The 21,335-nt window shown below is 52.9% G+C and overlaps 1 protein-coding gene across 1 annotated transcript in view; it reads left to right on the plus strand.

The window, feature by feature from the left end:
• LOC144754189 (E3 ubiquitin-protein ligase TRIM15-like) overlaps positions 1 to 21,335 on the plus strand; it is a 106,822-nt gene that overhangs the window by 62,717 nt on the left and 22,770 nt on the right. Inside the window, exon 5 of the mRNA XM_078641772.1 lies at positions 21,155 to 21,207. Within this exon, the coding sequence (XP_078497898.1) occupies positions 21,155 to 21,207 (53 nt within the window). The remainder of the gene's footprint in view (positions 1 to 21,154; positions 21,208 to 21,335) is intronic.

Genomic DNA, 21,335 nt, shown 5'->3' on the forward strand with positions numbered 1-21,335 from the left:
TCCTCAACATTATCCAATTCGGATACTGCATAGAGTTGGAGGGGAGGCCAACAAGCAAAAAACCAAAAAGGAAACCACTAGCAGGCAAACAGCTACAGTGCCTTCAGGAAGAAGCAAAAGAACTCCTGCAGAAGCAGGCCATAGAACGGGTACCCTTCAAGGAAAGAAACACAGGAGAATACTCAACGTACTTCCTGGTACCAAAAGTAGACGAGACAATGAGACCCATTCTCGATTTAAGATTCATGAACAAATTCATAAGAACGCAGAAATTCAAAATGACCTCCCTGCAAGAGGTGCTCCCACAATTGCAGATCGGGGACTTCATGGTCACTATAGACCTCAAAGACGCATACCTGCACATCCCAATGAACAGAAAGCACAAACACATGCTCAGGTTCACCGTCGGAGAAAGCCACTACCAGTTCACGACACTGGCCTTCGGTCTGAAATCGGCACCAAGAGTGTTCACAAAGTGCCTCGCAGCAGTCGCAGCGCACCTAAGAAGGCAAGGGATACACGTATACCCTTACCTGGACGACTGGCTGGTGAAAGCAAACTCATACCAGAAATGCAAGCTGCACGCACATACAGTGACCAGCACGCTCATAAACCTGGGGTTCTCCATCCATTGGAAGAAATCATCAATGGAGCCAGAACAAGTGAAGATCTTCCTGGGAGCACAGATCAACACCTTACAGGGCAAGGTGTTCCCCAGCGAGAAGAGGGCGAGGGCGCTGGTGAAGGAAACTCTCCTCTACCGGAAGGGACAAGCTCGGACAGTGAGGACTGCGAGCAAGATCATGGGGATGATGGCATCATGCATCCACCTGGTACCGAATGTACGACTCCACATGAGACCCATTCAAGAATGGCTACAGGAGCAATGGTCACAAGCTACAGGCAGTTGGGAGGATCTAGTGGTTGTAACGCACGAAGTGCAGAAGGAGATGTCATGGTGGACCATGGAGAACATAGCAAGGGGAAAGCCTCTAACGCCCCCAACGCCAACAGTGACCATCACCACAGACGCATCCCTGAAGGGATGGGGCGCTCACATGGAGGAGCTCAAGGTGAGAGGACTGTGGACACCGACGGATGCCACAAAACACATCAATTACTTAGAGTTGAAGACAATCTTCCTTGCACTGAAAGCCTTCCAGACAAGACTGTACAATCACAAGGTGTTGATACAAACAGACAATACCACTGCGATGTTCTACATCAACAAGCAGGGGGGCACCCAGTCAGCCCCGCTTTCAACGCTAGCACAGGAGATATGGAGGTGGGCAATCCCTCTCAAGATAGACCTGCTGGCCATACACCTGCCAGGGAAGGACAACATACAAGCAGATTGGCTCAGCAGGCAGACTTCAGCATCCCACGAGTGGGAGCTCAATGCTCAGGAGACAAGGCACCTATTCGACAGATGGGGAACTCCATCGGTGGACCTGTTTGCCACACGCCAGAATGCAAAATGCCGAAACTTCGCATCCAGGCAGCCCGAGGAGGGGTCACTGGGGAATGCCCTATGGATAGATTGGTCAGGGACATTTGCCTACGCCTTTCCCCCGATACCACTGATGCACAAAGTACTGAGCAAGTGCAGAGCGAGCAACATGACACTGATACTGGTCGCACCACAGTGGGCGAGGCAGACATGGTACTCGCAGATCATGGAGATGACACAGTGTGCACCCCACAGATTCAGCAGGAGGAAAGACTTACTCTCCATGCAGAACGGAGAGGTGCTGCACCCAGAGCCAGAGAGCATGAGCCTAGTAGCGTGGCTCCTGAGGACATAGAGTTCGCACATTTAAGGTTGCCAGAAAGTACACTGAGGGTCCTGCGGGAGGCAAGAAGGCCTAGCACTCGGAAGTGCTATGTGGCGAAATGGAAGAGGTTCACAATATGGTGTAGACAAGAAAGGCTTCACAATAAAATGAAGAGGGACTCCACAGTGCTAAAGTACCTGACGCACTTGCTAGAGAAGAACCTTAGCTCATCCTCCTTGAGGGTTCACTTAGCAGCAATAGTCGCCTACACAAGGGGTGAAACGTGCAGGAGTTTCTTCACATCACAGGTGGTGAAGAGATTCCTAGAAGGGGCGAAAAGGATCGCACCGCCCAAGCGGGTGCCGCCACCGGCATGGAACTTGAACATAGTCCTAACGGAACTCATGAAAGAGCCCTTTGAACCGCTCCACAAGGCGTCCTTAAAGATGCTAACTATGAAAACAGCTTTCCTGGTTGCAATAACGTCCCTACGCAGAGTAAGCGAGCTTCAGGCTCTGACGCTACAAGAACCCTACATACAAATACATAATGACAGGGTTGTGATGAGGACTGACCCAAACTTCATGCCGAAGGTGGTATCGAAATTTCACATGAACCAGTCTATACAGATACCGAGTTTTTTCCAAAAACCAACAACTGCGGCAGAGCGAGCTCTGCACACCCTGGACGCCAGAAGGGCAGTCATGCACTACATCGAAAGGACGAAGGGACACAGGAAGACAAAACAGTTCTTTGTGTCATTCGCCAACAGTTACATGGGAAAAGCAGTAACCAAAAAGACCATTGCACGATGGATCGCACAGACAATCCAACTCTGCCACAAGCGGGCAGGACAAGAGCTAGCAGAGGGGACACGTGCCCACTCCACTAGGAAAAAGGGCGCTACAATAGCCTTCCTGGCTAACACACCCATACAAGACATATGCCTGGCGGCAACATGGGCTTCGGTGCACACGTTCACGAAGCACTACTGTGTGGACATACAGATGAACAAGGAAGCTCAAGTTGGACAGAAGGTGCTACAGCACATATTCAATACCCAACGCTCATCTTCCACCCAACCGCCACAGAAATGAGAAACCGCTACAAAATGAATCCAGAAAGATTCACGCTGCAAAACGAATAGTTTTCTTACCTGTCGGTGTAGTTTTGCAGCTTGAAGATCTTTCTGGATTCACTAGCGAACCCACCCACCTCCGCCAGAAAGATGAGGCTGGAGAGAGAAGAGGTGGTTAACATAAGAAAGGATATTTAAGAAGTACAGAGCGGTAAAATACCAACTAATTAGAACATTGCCATTACTTCGGAAACGAAAGAAACACGGAAAAAAAGAACCCGAAGATGGCGCCCAAGAGTGGGAGCTTCCGCAGGAAGCATGCCGACGTCACCGGAAATACACCCAAGGGGGTGTGACGCCGACGCCCACCTGGGCTAAGAAAAAAAAAAAAAAAAACAAAGAAAAGACTACGAATCCGGACCCAACCACAAGACCGCGGAATAATGCACAGCATAGTGAATCCAGAAAGATCTTCAAGCTGCAAAACTACACCGACAGGTAAGAAAACTATTCGTTTTGGGGTAATAATAGAGCCCTTCCAGGAATCTGGTAAGATGTTCGAGCACCTGATTTCCAAAAAAAGGGGTTCAAGAGCTGCTGCCCAGTAGCCCACATCTTGCTTGAAAAGGATTGGGGGGGGATCCCATTAGGTCCCGGAGCTCCTTCCCTTCTACCTTTTTTTAATTTGGCATTCAATGCTTTGTTGGAGCTTTGAGGTGTTAGTTAATTCATATTTGTCTTTGATATTTGTGCACAATTGCGTTTGTTGTGCATTGTCGGCATTGTCATCTATTCCGTTATCTGATGTAGATAAGACCTGCTTTTTGGGCGGTTCTTCATTAAAGTGATTGCCAAGATAGGATGCCCATGTTTCCTCTGTAATGTTTGATGAGACCCCCAGGTTTGCCGGACGTATTAGCGAATAAAGGGTTTTCCAAAACCTTGCCCCATCATTATGTTTAGTGTCTGAGTGAAGTTTTGCCCACAAATCGTCCTGCGTTGATTTGGTTGCTTCCCATTTCAACTTTTTTAATTTGGATTTCAGTGTCCGAAGTTGGTTTTTCGTTGCTTTTTCGTTGGGGTGCAGCTGTATTTCCCTCATTAAGCGGTATATCATGTTTTTTGCTACCTTAATTTTTCCTCTGTGCTCTCGGGATAGGTTGTCAGTTTTGCCGATCTTTGCAAATGCTTTGGGCTGTGTTGCATAGTTCGACATAGTGGTTGTGAATTGTTCCCATTTTGTGACCTCATTTGGTCCTGTCCGCTCAAAGTGTTGTTGTGCCCTTCCTATTAAGAGTTCACCCATTGCCGCAGAATACTTAATTTTTTTTAAGTTAACAGTATAAATAGTCTCTTTTGGGGCATTTGATCGCTCGAGTGTAGGTCTCACAATATTCAAGGCCATCTCCTGAGGGCAATGGTCGCTGTCAGATTTTTTCCCTATCTGGAACGAGGTTATATAATGAAAGAGATGTAGTGAAATAAAGGTATAATCTAATATACTGTTTGTCCTTGTACAATGATAAGTTGGGGCTGGCGGACTATCTCCCACAAACCTACCATTTAGGGCTCTGATATTAAAATGTTCCAGGTTTTCTAGTGTCTCTGCCACCATTTTTGTTTGTTTGGTTGTTTGAAGTTTCTCTTGCGGTGGAAGGTCCCAAGATGTATTTTGAGCTAAAATTGCCTCTTCTTGTGGCGTACCCATGAGTTTCAGGTTGAAATCCCCTGTGAGCACAACAGGTGCACGTTGCTTGCCGGATTAGCTTGTGCCGATTCTGTTGTTGTGCGGTCTCCCCGTGTATGTAATGTCGCAGTTGCTTGATTGATAGCGTATAATTGGCTTTCCGTCAATCCTATGCCTGTTCCTTGGCTTTCTGCTCTTTTGTTGATTCTGTCCGGGGTGAGACCTTGTTTTATGTTTTCAGGAGGTTATGGCTGATCTTTGTGTTATTTATTTGCGCATTTGACAGGCCGATGTCAGCATGCCTTGGGTTGTTCCTCGTTGGATGTGCAGGTGCTAATTGGCCGTGTTGAAGGTAGGCATTTTGTTAATCTGATCCGATGTTAGCTGGTTCCTCCAGGTTATCGGATATTTGACGTATTTCATTAGAGTTTTGGCTTAAAGTTTTCTCTTCCCCAGATTGTGATTTGCTTTCCTCTGTGGTGATAGATCGGCCAAAGAGTTGAGTAAATCCTTCGCGTTTTGAGCAGAGCTTTTGTTTTATGCCTTTGCGCTTTTTGGCTTGTCTCTGTTTCGCGTTGGATTTTGTATTGCTGACATCTTCATCTATGATATCCGTTGGTAGAGGGCTCGTTGGACCCGTGTCTTTGTCCTCTGTGCTTTTGTTTGATTCTTTCTTTTTGGGTTGTGCTTGTGTACCTGTGTTCATCCGTTCAATCTTTCTTGCGGTTTCTGTCCCTTCCCCAGATTTTCCTTTTACGACCATTTCTGTATGTGTATGAAGAGCAATTTTGTCGTCTTTTTTTGATGGATGACCCTGTATCTCATTGTGCGCCGTGGAGTTTTGCTGAGGAGGTCTTTTGAGTTGTGTGCACAGGTCTGTTAGTAGTGTTGGGAGGGTAGATAGCTTGTCAATAATTGGGCCGCATCTGCACCCACTATTGGTGTTTCTCTACATATACATAAAGGTTATTAGCTGCCCGAACTATTGGTGTATGCCTGCCCATTTTTGAGCAGTCATGCTATTTTGAATAAAACCTTGGTATTATCATTTCCAAAATATGATTTATGGGGAATTTGGGATACCGCTGTGAGAGAGGTAGCTTGGAATGTGCATGCCAGGCCAGGCTTAGGTAAAGGGTCTGTCAGCTGCTATCCCCGATGACGGTGGATAAACAGAGTATTATTGAGGGAAGTTCGCTGGATAGTCTATGGATATGTATGCAAAAAAGTGCTTTGCTATGGCTGAATCATTGACTGCATCTGGGGGCAGATTATGTGCAGTAACAATTCCAGGTCACATAGCTTGCACTGATATTGGTGCAACCTTAAATTAACATTGGGGACAGGCAAGGCAGGCTTTCTGCGCGGTGCCTAGAGAGCATTCGCGTCTTTCTTTATTTTTAGATCGAGGACCGTAAGGCTGCGCTTGCGCAGTCTCCGGTAGGAGATTTAATGATTTCTAGTATGCGGGCTTGAACCCTCCTCTCTCCTCCATTGGCTGGCTTCCTAAACGGAGGCCAGCCATTGGAGGAGAGGGGCGTCACTCCTTTCAAGCCCCGTCTTTCGGATTCGGGGGCGTGTTTTTGCGTTCTTTCGACCTGTGACGTCACTCAGAACGCCAAAAACACGCCCCCAAATCCGAAATATTCAGAGCTTTGCGTCTGCCATTTTGCTGCTCGTTAAGATGAGGTCGACCGCTCCCGCTGTCCTCGTTCCCGCCCCCTCCCGCTGTTCGTGTCTTTGTTCCTGTCCGTGTCCTCGTTCCCGTTGTATCCCGTCCCCCTCCCGCTGTCCGTGTCTTTGTTCCCGCCTCCCTCCTGCTGTCTCCGGAGCGCCACCTGCGCTGCCATGACCCGCTGCCGCTCCACCACCAGCAGGCAGTTAGCGCACTGACAGTCACGCCAGCGGCAGAAGCGCTTGTGCCTCTTCAGGCAGGACACCACCCCGTGGTTGCGGCAGCGCGCACTTGGGGGTGCAGCTCAGCATCCTCTGCTCCCCGCAGCCCTTGTCGGTGCCCGTCGGGGTGCCCTGTGCCGGGGGGGTGAGACCCCGGCGGCACCTCCTCCTCTTTGTCGTCTTCCTCCTCCTCGCAGGTGTCCCCGGCCGGCGGGGGGCTGAGAATGGGGGGCGCGTCGCTCTCCTCGTCCAGCTCCAGGCTCTCCACGTCGATCTCAGAGTCCCCGGCAGCCACCTGCAGCTCGTACATGGCGCCCCTCCGCTGAGCAGGCCTCTGTGCTGAGACAGAAAGGGGATGTGTGAGCGAGAGTCATGCAAACAGTCTTCAATGTGCAGGGATCAGACCTAGGTACAGACAACAACGGGTCCAGGAACACAGCGGTTTGTACTTATTCCAGCGGGGAGGGTGTGCTCGAGGCAGATGTAAAGGCATAGACACGCCTCAGTGACAGCCACTTAAACAAGGGGGGGGTGAGGGCGGGGGAGTAGGTAGTAGCTGGACCTCAGAAAGCAAAGCAAGGACATACTCTCTGTAGGCGAGCATATATAAACAATAATAAATACACTGCAAAGACATGTCACATGTTTGTTAGTTTCATGGCTGTCCGAATGGATGCGTCGGGTGGTTCAATGTCTGAAAGTTAAATGTAGCTGATTATATGTTGCTTGTTATTTTTAGGTGTTAAACGTATGCATATTGTGTATGTTCACTTTGATAATGTCAAAATGCTATGAGGCGGCCCATATGGTTCCCTTTGGTGTTGTTTAAACCGCCACCCCCCCCCCCATTCCCCAATTAATTAAGACACAAGAAAGTCGTGATCTTGTGACCTACAGTAAATCACTAAGTCTTCTTAACATGTGGCCCTGCAATCCGTAAAACAAATTATGTGCTACATAAAACCTGTGATTTCAGTCCCAGAGGCAGTATCCGTGGGGCACACAGTTCTGCATGCGGCGCCCGGCACATTCTTCCTGCATGTGGCACGTTTGTCCGGCTGTGTTGTTGGGCACCGTAACACGAAGCCCTCTTGGAAGCAAATGGTTTGAAGCCCCCTACTATTTTTATTTTTTTAGAAAACCTCTTTCAAGCAGCGTTCCAGGCGATGCCAAAAAACCTGCGCCTGGCGAAGAGCCCTGTTATGGTCATCTGGCCCATTTTATTTATATCTCGGTAAAATAAATCTGCTTTTTAAGTAGCTTTTCGGTAAGAATACTGCCAGGACTTCTTACTATTCTAGTGGTTACGAGCAGTTGAGAACTTACTAGTGCGCGTCGCGGGTTCTAATATTCGACCCATAGAATTGATAACTTCGACAGGATTGTGTTTTATACTCGATTAGTTACTGTTAGACGGGGACCCTGAGGGTCGGCCGGATACTGGGGGAGAGATCCCCGAGTGGGACCGTCTCCGACGATCGTACAGACAAGTTACCTCCCTCCCCACAAACAGGCACCACACCAAGTCGAGTTCAATGCTTTATGTAAGGTTCTTAAGGCAAGGATATCAGCGATACAGGATATCTCGGACCCGGGGGTCCTCTCACTTCTAGTCTCTGTAGGGAAAGGGGGTAGCGGGACAGTCTTGGTACCGGATCGGTACAGGTGGTGTTAAGAGGCGAGCTCACAATCCTCGAGCTGGAGTGTCTGTGGATCGGGCCGCGGCGGCGCCAGCAGGCCAAGACGGTGGTTTCACGAGGCAGAGGGCCGCGGCAGCGCCAGCAGGCCAAGACGATGGTTTCACGAGGCAGAGGGCCGCGGCAGCGCCAGCAGGCCAAGACGATGGTTTCACGAGGCAGAGGGCCGCGGCAGCGCCAGCAGGCCAAGACGATGGTTTCACGAGGCAGAGGGCCGCGGCAGCGCCAGCAGGCCAAGACGATGGTTTCACGAGGCAGAGGGCCGCGGCAGCGCCAGCAGGCCAAGACGATGGTTTCACGAGGCAGAGGGCCGCGGCAGCGCCAGCAGGCCAGTTACGGATGAGTTCTTCTCGGGTCTCTCGACTCCAGGATACAACTCCTGTCCTGGTCTGGCCCTGCCCCAGTTATAGGTCTGGTCCCCTTTGATGTCCGGACCCTCGCGCCTGGGGGGCCGGGAGGTCCGGGATGAGGGAGTCCAGACACCCAGCAGGGGGGTGGAGCCAGCGCTCAGGGCGGCCGGGGGTGATCGACACCTGGCGGAGGAGAGCCGTTGACGATTCCTTCTCCCATTGACTCGCCAAGTGGTCACTCTGCCTCCTGGGGGGAGGTTGGTGCCTCGATGGCGGGGCCGGCCGGGCCCCGGGTTAGGGTCGAGTTGGGGCCACGCGGCCTCGTGCTGCAGTGCCCCAAGATGGCGGCCGGGTCGATGTCGTGGTGTGGATGATGACCCGGGCCAGCTGGGTCCGGCGCTGGTGTCTTGTAGTGGAGGGATTGCAGGGTACTTCGGGTGGTCGTTTGGGGACTCTGGTTGGGGATTCCGGGAGAGCCAGGGTCCGGGTCCCATCGCGGGGAGGGGGGACAGCCCGAACATGCGGCCTGTCCAACATGCGTCCCCCCCAGCTGAAGGCGGGGGAGAGTCAGCCATCTTCCTGGGGACTCTCCTCGCTGAGGCGGAAAAAGCGTGACAGGCCGTCGGCGTTGGCGTGGTCCTGGCCTGGACGATGTTCCACCGTGAAGTCCATCCCCTGCAGGGAGATGGACCAGCGCAACAGCTTCGGGTTCTCCCCCCGCATTTGCATCAGCCATTGTAGGGGTCGGTGGTCTGTTTGCACCCGGAAGTGGGTGCCGAAGAGGTATGGCCGGAGCTTCTTGAGTGCCCAGACTACGGCGAAGGCCTCTCTCTCAATGGTGCTCCAGCGCTGTTCTCGGGGCAAGAGGCGTCGGCTGATGAAGACCACCGGATGGTCGACCCCTTCGGCGTTGAGTTGGGAGAGGACGGCCCCCACACCATGATCGGAGGCGTCCGTCTGCACAATGAACTCCCGGCTGTAGTCGGGAGCCTGGAGCACGGGGGCCGTGCACATGGCGGTCTTTAGCTTTTCGAAGGCCGATTGGCAGTCCGGGGTCCAGTTGACGGTTTTGGGGCTCTTTTTGGAGGTGAGCTCTGTGAGGGGCCCCACGATGCTGCCATAGTCCTTTACGAACCGCCGGTAGTATCCGGTGAGCCCCAGGAAGGCCCGGACCTCCGTTTGGATCGTAGGGGGTTGCCAGGCCTGGATGGCAGCAATCTTGAGTTGGAGAGGGGCCACCAGCCCGCTTCCCACTTGGTGTCCTAGGTAGGTCACGGACCCTTGGCCAACCTGGCACTTGCTGGCTTTGATGGTGAGCCCGGCTTGCTGGAGGGCGTGTAGAACCTCCCGCAGGTGGCGGAGGTGGTCGGTCCACTGGTGGCTGTACACAGCAATGTCGTCCAGGTAGGCGGCGCTGAAGTCTTCCAGGCCCGCCAGTACCTGGTTTACCAGCCGTTGGAACGTTGCCGGGGCGTTTTTCATGCCGAAGGGCATGACTTTAAAGTGGTAGTGCCCGTCTGGGGTAGAGAAGGCGGATCGTTCTTGGGCCCTAGGGGTGAGGCCGATCTGCCAGTAGCCCGCTGTTAGGTCGAAGATGCTCAGGTAGCGGGCGGCCCCCATCCGATCAATTAGCTCGTCTGCCCGGGGGATGGGATGAGCGTCGGTCCGGGTAACTGCATTCAGCCCCCGATAGTCCACGCAGAACCGGAGCTCCGGGGCAACGCCCGGGGCAGCTGCCTTGGGAACCAGGACGACTGGGCTCGCCCAGGGACTGTCTGAGGGTTCGATCACGCCTAGGGTCAGCATTTTGGACACCTCGGTCTGGATGCAGGCTCGTACCCGGTCTGGTACGCGGTACGCTCGGTGTCGAATAGGAGGGCTGTCCCCGGTGTCCACATCGTGGAGGCACCAGGGGGTGACTCCGGGGGTGAGGGAGAACAGGGAGGCGAACTGCCTCAGGAGCGTTTGGCAGTCTTGGCGTTGCTCCGGGGACAGGGCCTCGGAGAGCTGGACCCCTTCCACTGAGCCATCCTGCTCGAGGGCCCTCAGTAAGTCCGGAAGGGGTTCGGAGTCTTCTTCTGTCCCAGTATCGGTAGCCATCAGGAGGCTGAGTTCGGATCGCACAAAATGGGGTTTGAGCCTGTTGGCATGGAGGACCCGTAGGGGGTTCCGGGCAGTCTCCATGTCGATTAAATAGGTGACGGGCCCCTTGCGTTCGATTACCTTGAAGGGCCCGGACCATCTGTCTTGGAGTGCACAGGGCTCAACCGGGGACATCACCCAGACCTGTTGTCCAGGTTCGAACTCAATGGAGGACGTGTGCTGATCGTACCACCTCTTCATGTCCTCCTGACTGGCCTCGAGGTTGGCTTTGGCGGCGTCTCGGAACCGCCGGGTCTGGTTGCGGAGAACCAGGAGATACCTGTAGATGTCCGGGGGAGTTTTCTGGGGAGGCTGCTCCCAACCTTCCTTGACTAGGCTGAGGGGGCCCCGGACGGGGTGCCCGTACAGGAGTTCAAATGGGCTGAAGCCGAGGGACTTCTGCGGGACCTCCCGATAGGCAAACAGGAGGCATGGAAGTAGCACGTCCCACTGGCGTCGAAGGGGTTCTTCTAGACCCCTAATCATCCCCTTGAGGGTGCGGTTGAATCTCTCGACCAGTCCGTTTCCTTGCGGGTGATAGGGGGTCGTGAACTTGTAGGTGACCCCGCATTGCTGCCATAGGGACTTCATATATCGGGAGATAAAGTTTGTGCCCCTGTCACTGACGACCTCCAGGGGGAACCCCACCCGGGAGAAGATCCCCATCAGGGCCCGGCCCACCACGGGGGCCGTCACAGTCCGAAGCGGGATGGCCTCGGGATAGCGGGTGGCGTGGTCTACAAGGACCAGGATGAACCGATGTCCTTGGGCTGTTCGAGGGTCGAGGGGCCCCACAATGTCTATTCCCACTCGTTCAAACGGGGTGGTGACGACAGGAAAGGGTTGTAACGGTGCTTTGATTTTTCGGCCACTTTTTCCGCTGGCCTGGCAGGTGGGGCAGGCCTTGCAGTGGTTGATGACATCCTTCCGCATGTGGGGCCAGAAAAAATGGGTCACCAGGCGGTCGTAGGTTTTATCCTGCCCCAGGTGTCCGGCAAGGGGGACATCGTGGGCTAAGTTCAGGAGGAAGTCTCGGAAGCGAAGGGGCACCACCAGCACCCGACCGGCCCCTAGTTCTGCAACTTTCTGCTCGCTGTAGAGCAGGTCTTGGTCCCAGTAGATCCAGTGGGCCCCCGAGGTATCCCCGGTGCTCTGGGCCAGGGCTTGCTGCTGGAGTCCTTCGAGAGAGGGACAGGTTTTCTGTTCGGCCCGGAATTGTTCCTGCGTGGGGCCTCCCTCCTGCCGCCAGTGTGCCAGGTCAGGGACGTCCCGAAGCTGGTCGGATCCTTCTTCAGTTTGGGTCAATGGACTGGCTTCTGGGGCGGCCTCCTCTGGGATGAGCGCGGGAGGAGGTTCTGGCCACTCGGGCTCTTCTGGGCTGGGGACCGCGCGGGCGGTCATGGACCGGGTCGTGACGCAGACCCATTCGGGGAGGCCAAGCATCCCCAGGTGCTCCCTCCGTTCGACAGCTGCCCAGGGAGAGCTTTCAAGGTCGTTTCCTAGGAGGCAGTCCACGGGGGCATCATCGCGGACAGTTACTTTTAACATCCCTGTTACTCCTCCCCACTCGAAGGGGACGCAGGCCATGTGGCACAGGCTTTCAGAGTTGTCGGCCGATCGGACAGGGCAAAGAACGTTCGGCAAGATTTGGTCTGGAGTGACGAGGTGGCGTCGGACCGCCGTTACACTGGCCCCGGTGTCGCGGAGGGCTTCCGCCCGGCGGCCATTGATGTTGACCCATTGACCGTACTTCTGTGTGTTGGCGGGAAGGGGGGCCCGCGGAATCATGTCTCTCTCCCCTAAGCAGACCAGTGCCATGGCGGCGGGTGCCCATTCAGAGGGATCGGTCTCGTACTCTTCTTGGTCTTCCGGGATTAGTTCTTCCCCTAGGGCCGCCGCTGCAACTTGGCGGGGGGTAGTGTTCGGATTCTTTGGGCAGTTGGGATCACTGGCGTAGTGGCCGGGTCGCTGGCACCTGTGGCACGTAATGTTGGCCCGGAAACCGGCCCGGACGGCAGGGCTTCCTCGGCCAACCGGGGTCGAGGGGTTTCTGGGGGGTGACGAGGGGCCGGGGTCTCTCCCCCGACCCTGACTTCCTCCTCCCCCTCGGGGGCGATACGATCTGGATAATTCGCTGGGTGCGTTCCGGCCAACTCGGGTGCTTTCCCATCGGTCGGCTTCGACGGCGAGTTGTCGAGGGTCGGTTAGCTTACTGTCCAGGAGGTGTTGCCGGAGCTCCACGAAGCAGTTGTTCGACAGGTGTTCCCATACGATAAGGTCAAAGAGTTGTTCGTAGGTGGTTACTTTGTTGCCCTTGATCCACCCCTCGAAGGCTCGGCTAAAAAAGTTCACGTACTCCACCCAAGTTGTACCTGGAATCCGTTTGCAGTCGCGGAACCGTTGGCGGTACATCTCAGGTGTGAGCCCGTATCGAGTGAGGAGGGCGGCCTTCATGTGGTCGTAGGAGGTCATCAGCTGGTCCGGGAGTTGCAGCAGGGCGTCCCGCCCTTCGTTGACAAACCTCCCCCATAATCCGGCTCCCCAATCGCTTCGGGGAATCCGGTGGGAGGTCATTGCCACCTCATAGGCTTTAAACCACTGCTGTATATCATCGTTCTTGTGGTATTCCCGGATGACATCTTTGGGGATGTGAACCTTGGGTTCGGTCGAGGCAGACGGGGTCGGTCGTTCGGGGAGCCCGAGGTCTTTATCCTGTTTCTGGATCTCCAGTGCTTTGAGATTGCGCTCATGTTCGTACTCTAGTTTCTTTTCCTCTAGCTCTCTCTGTCTTTGTTTGTCTTCTCGCTCTTCCCTGAGCCGTAAGTGTTCCAGGGTTATTTTTTGTTCTGCCAGCTTGAGTTCTCCATCCAAGCGAAGTCGGGCTAGTTCTAATTCGTGGAGTCTGGTTTTTTCTCTTTCTCGGATCTCTTCCAGGGAGAGACCCGCTCTTTCTTTAGTTGGTGCGGGGCTCGTTTCGGTTGTTTGTGTTCGGGGTACGGCCGTACCCGTTTCCGCCCAGGCTTCTAGGGCTCGTTTGAAGTCTTCCTTCGTACTCAGACCCGTGGTTGGGAGACCAAGTTCCATGCAATATTGCTTCAGTTCTCGGTGGTTGTAGTCTTCCAATTTTTCCATCTGGAATTTCTCCGTTGTTCCGCTCTCTGTTGTCATGGTGGTCGTGTGTCGTGGGTCGGGTGACTTCCTGTACGATTATGCGTAGGTTCGGATCCCGTCGCTGGCCACCAATGTTAGACGGGGACCCTGAGGGTCGGCCGGATACTGGGGGAGAGATCCCCGAGTGGGACCGTCTCCGACGATCGTACAGACAAGTTACCTCCCTCCCCACAAACAGGCACCACACCAAGTCGAGTTCAATGCTTTATGTAAGGTTCTTAAGGCAAGGATATCAGCGATACAGGATATCTCGGACCCGGGGGTCCTCTCACTTCTAGTCTCTGTAGGGAAAGGGGGTAGCGGGACAGTCTTGGTACCGGATCGGTACGGGTGGTGTTAAGAGGCGAGCTCACAATCCTCGAGCTGGAGTGTCTGTGGATCGGGCCGCGGCGGCGCCAGCAGGCCAAGACGGTGGTTTCACGAGGCAGAGGGCCGCGGCAGCGCCAGCAGGCCAAGACGATGGTTTCACGAGGCAGAGGGCCGCGGCAGCGCCAGCAGGCCAAGACGATGGTTTCACGAGGCAGAGGGCCGCGGCAGCGCCAGCAGGCCAAGACGATGGTTTCACGAGGCAGAGGGCCGCGGCAGCGCCAGCAGGCCAAGACGATGGTTTCACGAGGCAGAGGGCCGCGGCAGCGCCAGCAGGCCAAGACGATGGTTTCACGAGGCAGAGGGTCGCGGCAGCGCCAGCAGGCCAAGACGATGGTTTCACGAGGCAGAGGGCCGCGGCAGCGCCAGCAGGCCAAGACGATGGTTTCACGAGGCAGAGGGCCGCGGCAGCGCCAGCAGGCCAGTTACGGATGAGTTCTTCTCGGGTCTCTCGACTCCAGGATACAACTCCTGTCCTGGTCTGGCCCTGCCCCAGTTATAGGTCTGGTCCCCTTTGATGTCCGGACCCTCGCGCCTGGGGGGCCGGGAGGTCCGGGATGAGGGAGTCCAGACACCCAGCAGGGGGGTGGAGCCAGCGCTCAGGGCGGCCGGGGGTGATCGACACCTGGCGGAGGAGAGCCGTTGACGATTCCTTCTCCCATTGACTCGCCAAGTGGTCACTCTGCCTCCTGGGGGGAGGTTGGTGCCTCGATGGCGGGGCCGGCCGGGCCCCAGGTTAGGGTCGAGTTGGGGCCACACGGCCTCGTGCTGCAGTGCCCCAAGATGGCGGCCGGGTCGATGTCGTGGTGTGGATGATGACCCGGGCCAGCTGGGTCCGGCGCTGGTGTCTTGTAGTGGAGGGATTGCAGGGTACTTCGGGTGGTCGTTTGGGGACTCTGGTTGGGGATTCCGGGAGAGCCAGGGTCCGGGTCCCATCGCGGGGAGGGGGGACAGCCCGAACATGCGGCCTGTCCAACAGTTACACTGTTTATACCTTGGCATAAAACCACCGACTTCTGTGCGTATGTGATTCCTTTCAGCTTCTACAAAATGGACTTGTGTGCCCCTACTTCCACCTGCCTCCCCCCCCCCCCCCCTCCCTCTCTTGGTATCTTTCTCCACGCCGCCTCTACGTCAGTGCGTACCTGCGCTCTGTGCCGGGGTGAACCTTCCCTGGGTCAGTGCAGGGGTCTTGAGCTGCGCGGCACGTGAATACGCATCGAGCGGTGCGCGCGGGCTTCTGTCACTTGCCCCCTCCACGTGCAGCCTCTCCAGATGCGCCCTCCGGGCACTGGCCGATGACAGTTCACAGTGCTCGCGGGGAGGGGCACTCGCAGCGTCCCTGCTGCTCCTGGGGGTGAGGAGGTCCCCTGGAGGGGAGGAGGTCCCCTGGAGGGTAATCCGGGCCCTTTTGAGGTGCCGCGCCGCTGGGTGCCGTCTACTCTGCCTCCCGCGGGCTTGTATGTGTTTTCCATTTACAAATAATTGTTTTCAGGCTTATTGGCCCAATTGGATCACTTGAAACAACCCAACCCAAGACTACAGCTCCCAATTGGATCACTTGAAACAAACCAAGACTACAGCTCCCAGAATGTTAAAAGAATACCCAGGACAGGAAAATTGAGTCCCTGATGGGTTTGCCAACTAGCTGTTTTTAGGTTTTTTTTGTAGGTGGCTCTATGTGTGGATGGCTCTGTCTGTGTGAGGGTGGCTCTGTGTGTGTGTGTGTGTGTGTGTGGGTGGCTCTGTGAATGACTCTGTGTGGGTGGCTCTGTATGTATGTATGTGTGTGTGTGTGGCTCTGTGTGGGTGTAAATGCAATAGGTCATGCATTTGCGAGCGATTAAGCTATTGGCATTGTAAATGACAATGCCACTTATTTAACGATTAAGCTATTGGCAATGTAAATGACAATGCCATTTATTTATGATTTTTAAAAAAAACAAAATAAGTCGTGAGCAATGCCAATAGCTCTACCTTTAATAATGCCGAGACCATTGCATTGTAAATGCTTGTTTAACAATCCAGCTGTTCACAGAATATGGCTTCTGTGACTTAAAACTCATCAACAGAATTCATGAAATATTATGGCAAGCAATGTCTATGTGATAAAGGCATCCCTACGTTTGCCAGCTTAGGAGAGTGACTGTAGGTCAGGGGAAAGGGGAAACTGTGTGAGGCAGAGGACAGAAAACATACTGCAGCGTGAGGGCGTTGGTGTCTTTGAACATAAAGTGTTGTTTAGTTAGTCCGTTAGGCGCAGGTCTAGGCCAACTGAATACTGGACGATACAAGTAAATACCAAAATGCAAATGCGAGCATGGTAACCCCACACAAATATTACATAATCAGCGAGTCTCAGAAGTGTGGTAAACAGAAAACATAATCAAGCACAAGGTACAGCGTTATTATACTTGTCTTAAGACTACATAACAGTCACTTCAAGCCGACTAAATACGGTCGGGTGGAAGGAGGCTTTCTTCATCTTCGTGTGAGTCAGGCGTTCATGCCCGTTAGTATTTACCCGCACTGTTGAGGTGGATGAGTAACTGAGTGTCAATGCACACTCCATCATTGACTCCTGCAGAAATCATCGTGTGTGATGGAATACTAATGGCCATCTAATCCTTTCCCTCCTTGGAATGATCCCCTGCAGGAAACAATACAATGCATATTGCATGCCCATTCCTACCTTGGCCACTTTGCTGTAATCATGCATATCTTTAACTGCACTTAAGTTCCTGCATCTTTCTAGGACTAACATACTGAACACTCCTTGCACGCCGGAGAACATGTATTCATCCCTGACCTTTATTTAACCACTGTTATGACGTTTTTCAGTCAAAGTGGAACAAGAGACTCAAAGTGATCAACTCCTACAAAGCAATGATTAGTTCAAGGAAGACCCAACAATCGAGCAGTGGATTAAGCGTATATGAATAGACCTCGCAGCCTCAGAGGCACACTGCAGTTTGCAGGCGTCACCTGATTCGCTTTTTAATGCCTTCACCAAATGTACAATTGGCGCTTACTATCGAGGCATTCTCACTTCATGTGCCCTGATTTTATCTGCTTTCAAAGGAATAAGATTGTGTTACCGTTGAGCATCAAAGTAGATGCATCTTTAACAGTGCCACTATCCTTTGATACCTGACATTTTCTAGTGGTCTGCGATACTTTTCATCTACAGCAGGGAATGGTTTGCAAGCAGTGTATTTCGTCCCGAGAAATACCTCTACGCTGCGATGTCGGAGTGCCCAGCACTCCCCTGGCACACTGCCCCCATACTGCCAGGCCCGCCAGTCGTACTTACTGCAGTGGTCTGCGTCTTGCTGTCCATGCAAAGGGCATCTGTATGTCCTCCTGCTGCTCGAAGGAGGAGTGACCCGACAACTTTCACCCTGCAGACTAGTGGCTTTTTACATGCATTCTGTACCCTGGCAACCATCCTGTGACTGTACTCTTCATTAACTGAGGGAGTACCACAGCTGACAGAAGCTGTGCTATCTGCTGTCCTAAGCTCTTCCAGTCTGATTGTTTGGAAGGACATGCCATGGTCCTCAGATTTTATGGCCTGTGTGCACGATGACCTAGATGAAAATACCATTTCCACCAGACACCTAGCCTCGAGGACAGTGTAAGGGTGCCATTGGGGCTGGTCTTCGTCTCTGCCGGCCTGTCCTGGGACAGAAGGCCGAATGCCGGACAGGGGCCCCTTTCGGCAGCAGTGGCAGTGTTGGCATTCCACCACAGGGCAACGGCCCAGACACCTCATCATGGCACCACGGGGGGAATCGAGTGGCTGCTGCCGTAGTGGCGGGATCGGTGGTCCTCCCTCCCCGAAGCCACGCGCAGAGGCAGAACCCTGAACCCCTCCCTGGGCCCTGACCCACTGAAAGAGCTTCATTACAGAGCACTGCTGAGTGGGGTCCACCCGGGCGGCCCACAGCACCACAGCTGCGGCCGTCACAGCGCTACTGCAGTGATACCGTGGTCCGCAGCGCTGGGAGTTGGACTGGCACCAGTGTGGTACCGGCGATGACGTGCGCTTGAATTAAGCGCATTTTTAGCTCAACAAGAGACCTCCTTCAGCTCCTTTTTAATGTTGTGGCAATTCGTAACAGCCGCCTCCTCGTGTCCGCAACGTCTGCTCCCGTGGTCACCGCCATCCAGACATGCTTTTATCTGTGCTTAACATGTTTGTTTACCTTTAACATGCAACGCAAGCACGTTTGGTTATTTTTGTCACTGCATTTGAGAGGCTCACATGCTTCTGTGGAGCGCAACTCCCCTGCCTATATAACGAGCGGTGGCAGGGTGATTCGCAGAGCGTGCGCCATTCTCGGGCCCTCACCACCGTCATCCTATTTGAATGACTGATGTTTTTCTGACTACCAAATCTAACGAAAAAAAACGTAGTTGTCAGGAAACATAAAACCAGGGATACACTACATACCATGTGCCGCAAAGAGTGACGCCCCAGGTACTGTGCTATACTCCTCTGTCACTAGCTCCCCATGGGTGACGTCTGAGCGATGAGGTAATGCCCGCCAATCAGGACAGCCTGCCCTCTACTCCAGGTGCTGAGTGCACTGCTCTCCGCTTACATCATGACGTGTAAAAAGATAAAGGGTTTTTGTCAGGATTAGCTCCGCAGGATCCGGATGTCGAAAATAAGGTTCCACCTCCTGATGTCTCTAACCCCCTAAATGAGTTGCACAGGGGATTGGAACTATCAGGCGAGGGAAAGGAAAGGGAGGGGTCAGCAGGGAAAGGGACCTGCAACAACAAAAGAACAGGATAAATATGAACAAAGCCCAAAGATGATTCTACACTCATGTTTTTCTCACTAGACCATGTATACCTGGTAGCAGATTGAACACCACATACTTTCTGTATTTCTCATCAAACATTCTGTCCATCTTTCTGCTCCTGTAAGAATTAAAACACAACATGAATGTTGATTTCAATCACCAGTACCTATGTTTACTGAAAACCGTGTTAAATGTCTGCAGCGTACCAGAAGTAATAAATGTTTCTAAGCAAAAAATGTTTTTCTTTTGTAGTATTCTTTCTTCCAAGAATTCCTACTTCTCCCACTTCTTTTAATAACTCTGGGCATGTTGAGGGCTCCTTTCTGTCCCAACTCACAAGCACCAAGTAGAATGTTTCCCCACACTCTGCTACAAACAAATATAGGATAAGTTCTCCTTTTTATTTAGATTGACGTCGGCAACACACAGCTGCGACCACCTCTGTGTTCCGCTCTTAATACTGGCCAAAATGAAAACAAACTGTCTGCCAGCAGCGCGTGGTTGTGACCACCAACCTCGCTCCGGTATCTTGTAGCACAAATGAAAAGCGCTTTACCATACGCAACGGTAGTGTGTAGTCCCCAAACCACTGCTCTCCGCTGCCTTTATCATAGGTTCAAGAAATAGTAGAAAACGACAACAAGAGGCTGCGACCGCCTCTGTGCTCCGCTCTTAAAAGCGCTATGAAGCTGTGAACAAACAAAAGAAAGAAACGGCAACGTGTGTTTCCAACACACCGCGCTCCGACAATGCTCAGCAATGAAGTCCTCGGAAAATCGGCAGCGCGTGGTTGGATTCCCCACCGCGCTACCGGCAAACAAACGATGATGGGCAGCATCCTCCTGCAGACGACTGACTTGTCGGCGCCAGGAAATGCCAAACACCCAGAATTACGCGCATTGGCCAATGCGCGAGTCAACCAGATATACTTCCTTCCTGCCGAGGATCATTTGATATGTAGGTCTTGGCAGCTAGGCAGGCGCTGCTCGCTGATTTGTGACCGTTTTATCCCGGCGCAGAGGGCCGCTTCAATCAGAGGGGCGCTTCAATGCGAGGCACACAGAAGAGCTTTTAGCGGTGTTTACCCCTCGGTAAACATTCGCCATTGGCGGAGATCTTGAGTGCCTGCCTGTCAGAGCAGGATTAACAAGATACGTCCTTTGTAAAACTAAGCATTGGAATGAGAAAGGGAAGACAAAAAAACAATTTGGATGCTAGAAAATTGTAGAGAAGCCATTGTCCCGGCTGCGCATGTCGTCCAATGGAATCCGGAGTTTGAGAGAGAACAGAGGCAGGTTCCGAACGGTTGGGTCCTGGTAAACACCTTCCTCTTCGTGCGCAGTAGCGTCTGTATAGCGGCTGCTGGACGCATGCGTAATATAGCCATCTGGATAGGTCAGGCAAAATATAGTGCAAACTCACCCAGCCAATCACAGGAGAAAACACGCATTTACAAATGCAATAATACTCGTATTTACGCAAGACCTATTGTATTGTAAACAAAAGTGAGGGCGTCCAAGAACGTACGAACAGGAGTGGTGGGGGGTGGTGGGCAGAGAAGTTACAAACTGCGGGAGGGAACAGGGGGAGGCAGGAGAACAAAAGAGTTTTTAAAGTAAAGGGGCTGATAGCCATGGAAGGAGAATAATGATGACATGGCTGTCAGGAGGAGGGACTAACAAGCTGAAAACCAATGAGAATGCAGGATTTACAATTTAAGCCAATGAAAAAGATGCTCGGAAAGTGGGCGGAGCTTCCCCCCACTATACTGTATACTGCATGTCTCGCAAAGCGAGCAACGCATTGCACTCCAACGCTATGCGAGACCTAACAAGGATGTTTCCAGACCCAACCACTAGGTGGCGGAATAAGACGGCATGTGAATCCAGAAAATTTCAAGCTGCAAAAATACTCCTAGTAACCATTTCTTTAGTAGAGCACCCACATGCAGGATGCATGCTGGTCTGATAGAGGTAACCACTAGTAGTAATGCACTACGTTTTGGATTTGATTGTAGCACAGACTGATGTGTGTAAATAGCATATACTGCATAAAGCTCCACAGGAGCTCGTGTGATTTTTATTCTATTTCTAATAGCAAAGTATGTGATGTTCTTTCTGAGATCCTGTGAACTGTAATAGCCCTGAAACACCTAAAATGATTTGTGTGCTCTTCCAGGTGCAATAATGTGACTCGGCAGTGCTTAGAGGCAGTGAAGAAGAGTTACAAAGGTAAATATAATTGTGTAGCGTATTCATGTATGTTCCTCTTCATGGTAATGCTATGATACAGTACAGCTATATGTTTGATATAGCACCCACAAGGAAATATAACAGAATATTAGGCAGTATGGATGAAG

The sequence above is a fragment of the Lissotriton helveticus genome, chromosome 5_1, assembly GCF_964261635.1.
Source record: "Lissotriton helveticus chromosome 5_1, aLisHel1.1, whole genome shotgun sequence".
NCBI classification, from domain to species: domain Eukaryota; kingdom Metazoa; phylum Chordata; class Amphibia; order Caudata; family Salamandridae; genus Lissotriton; species Lissotriton helveticus.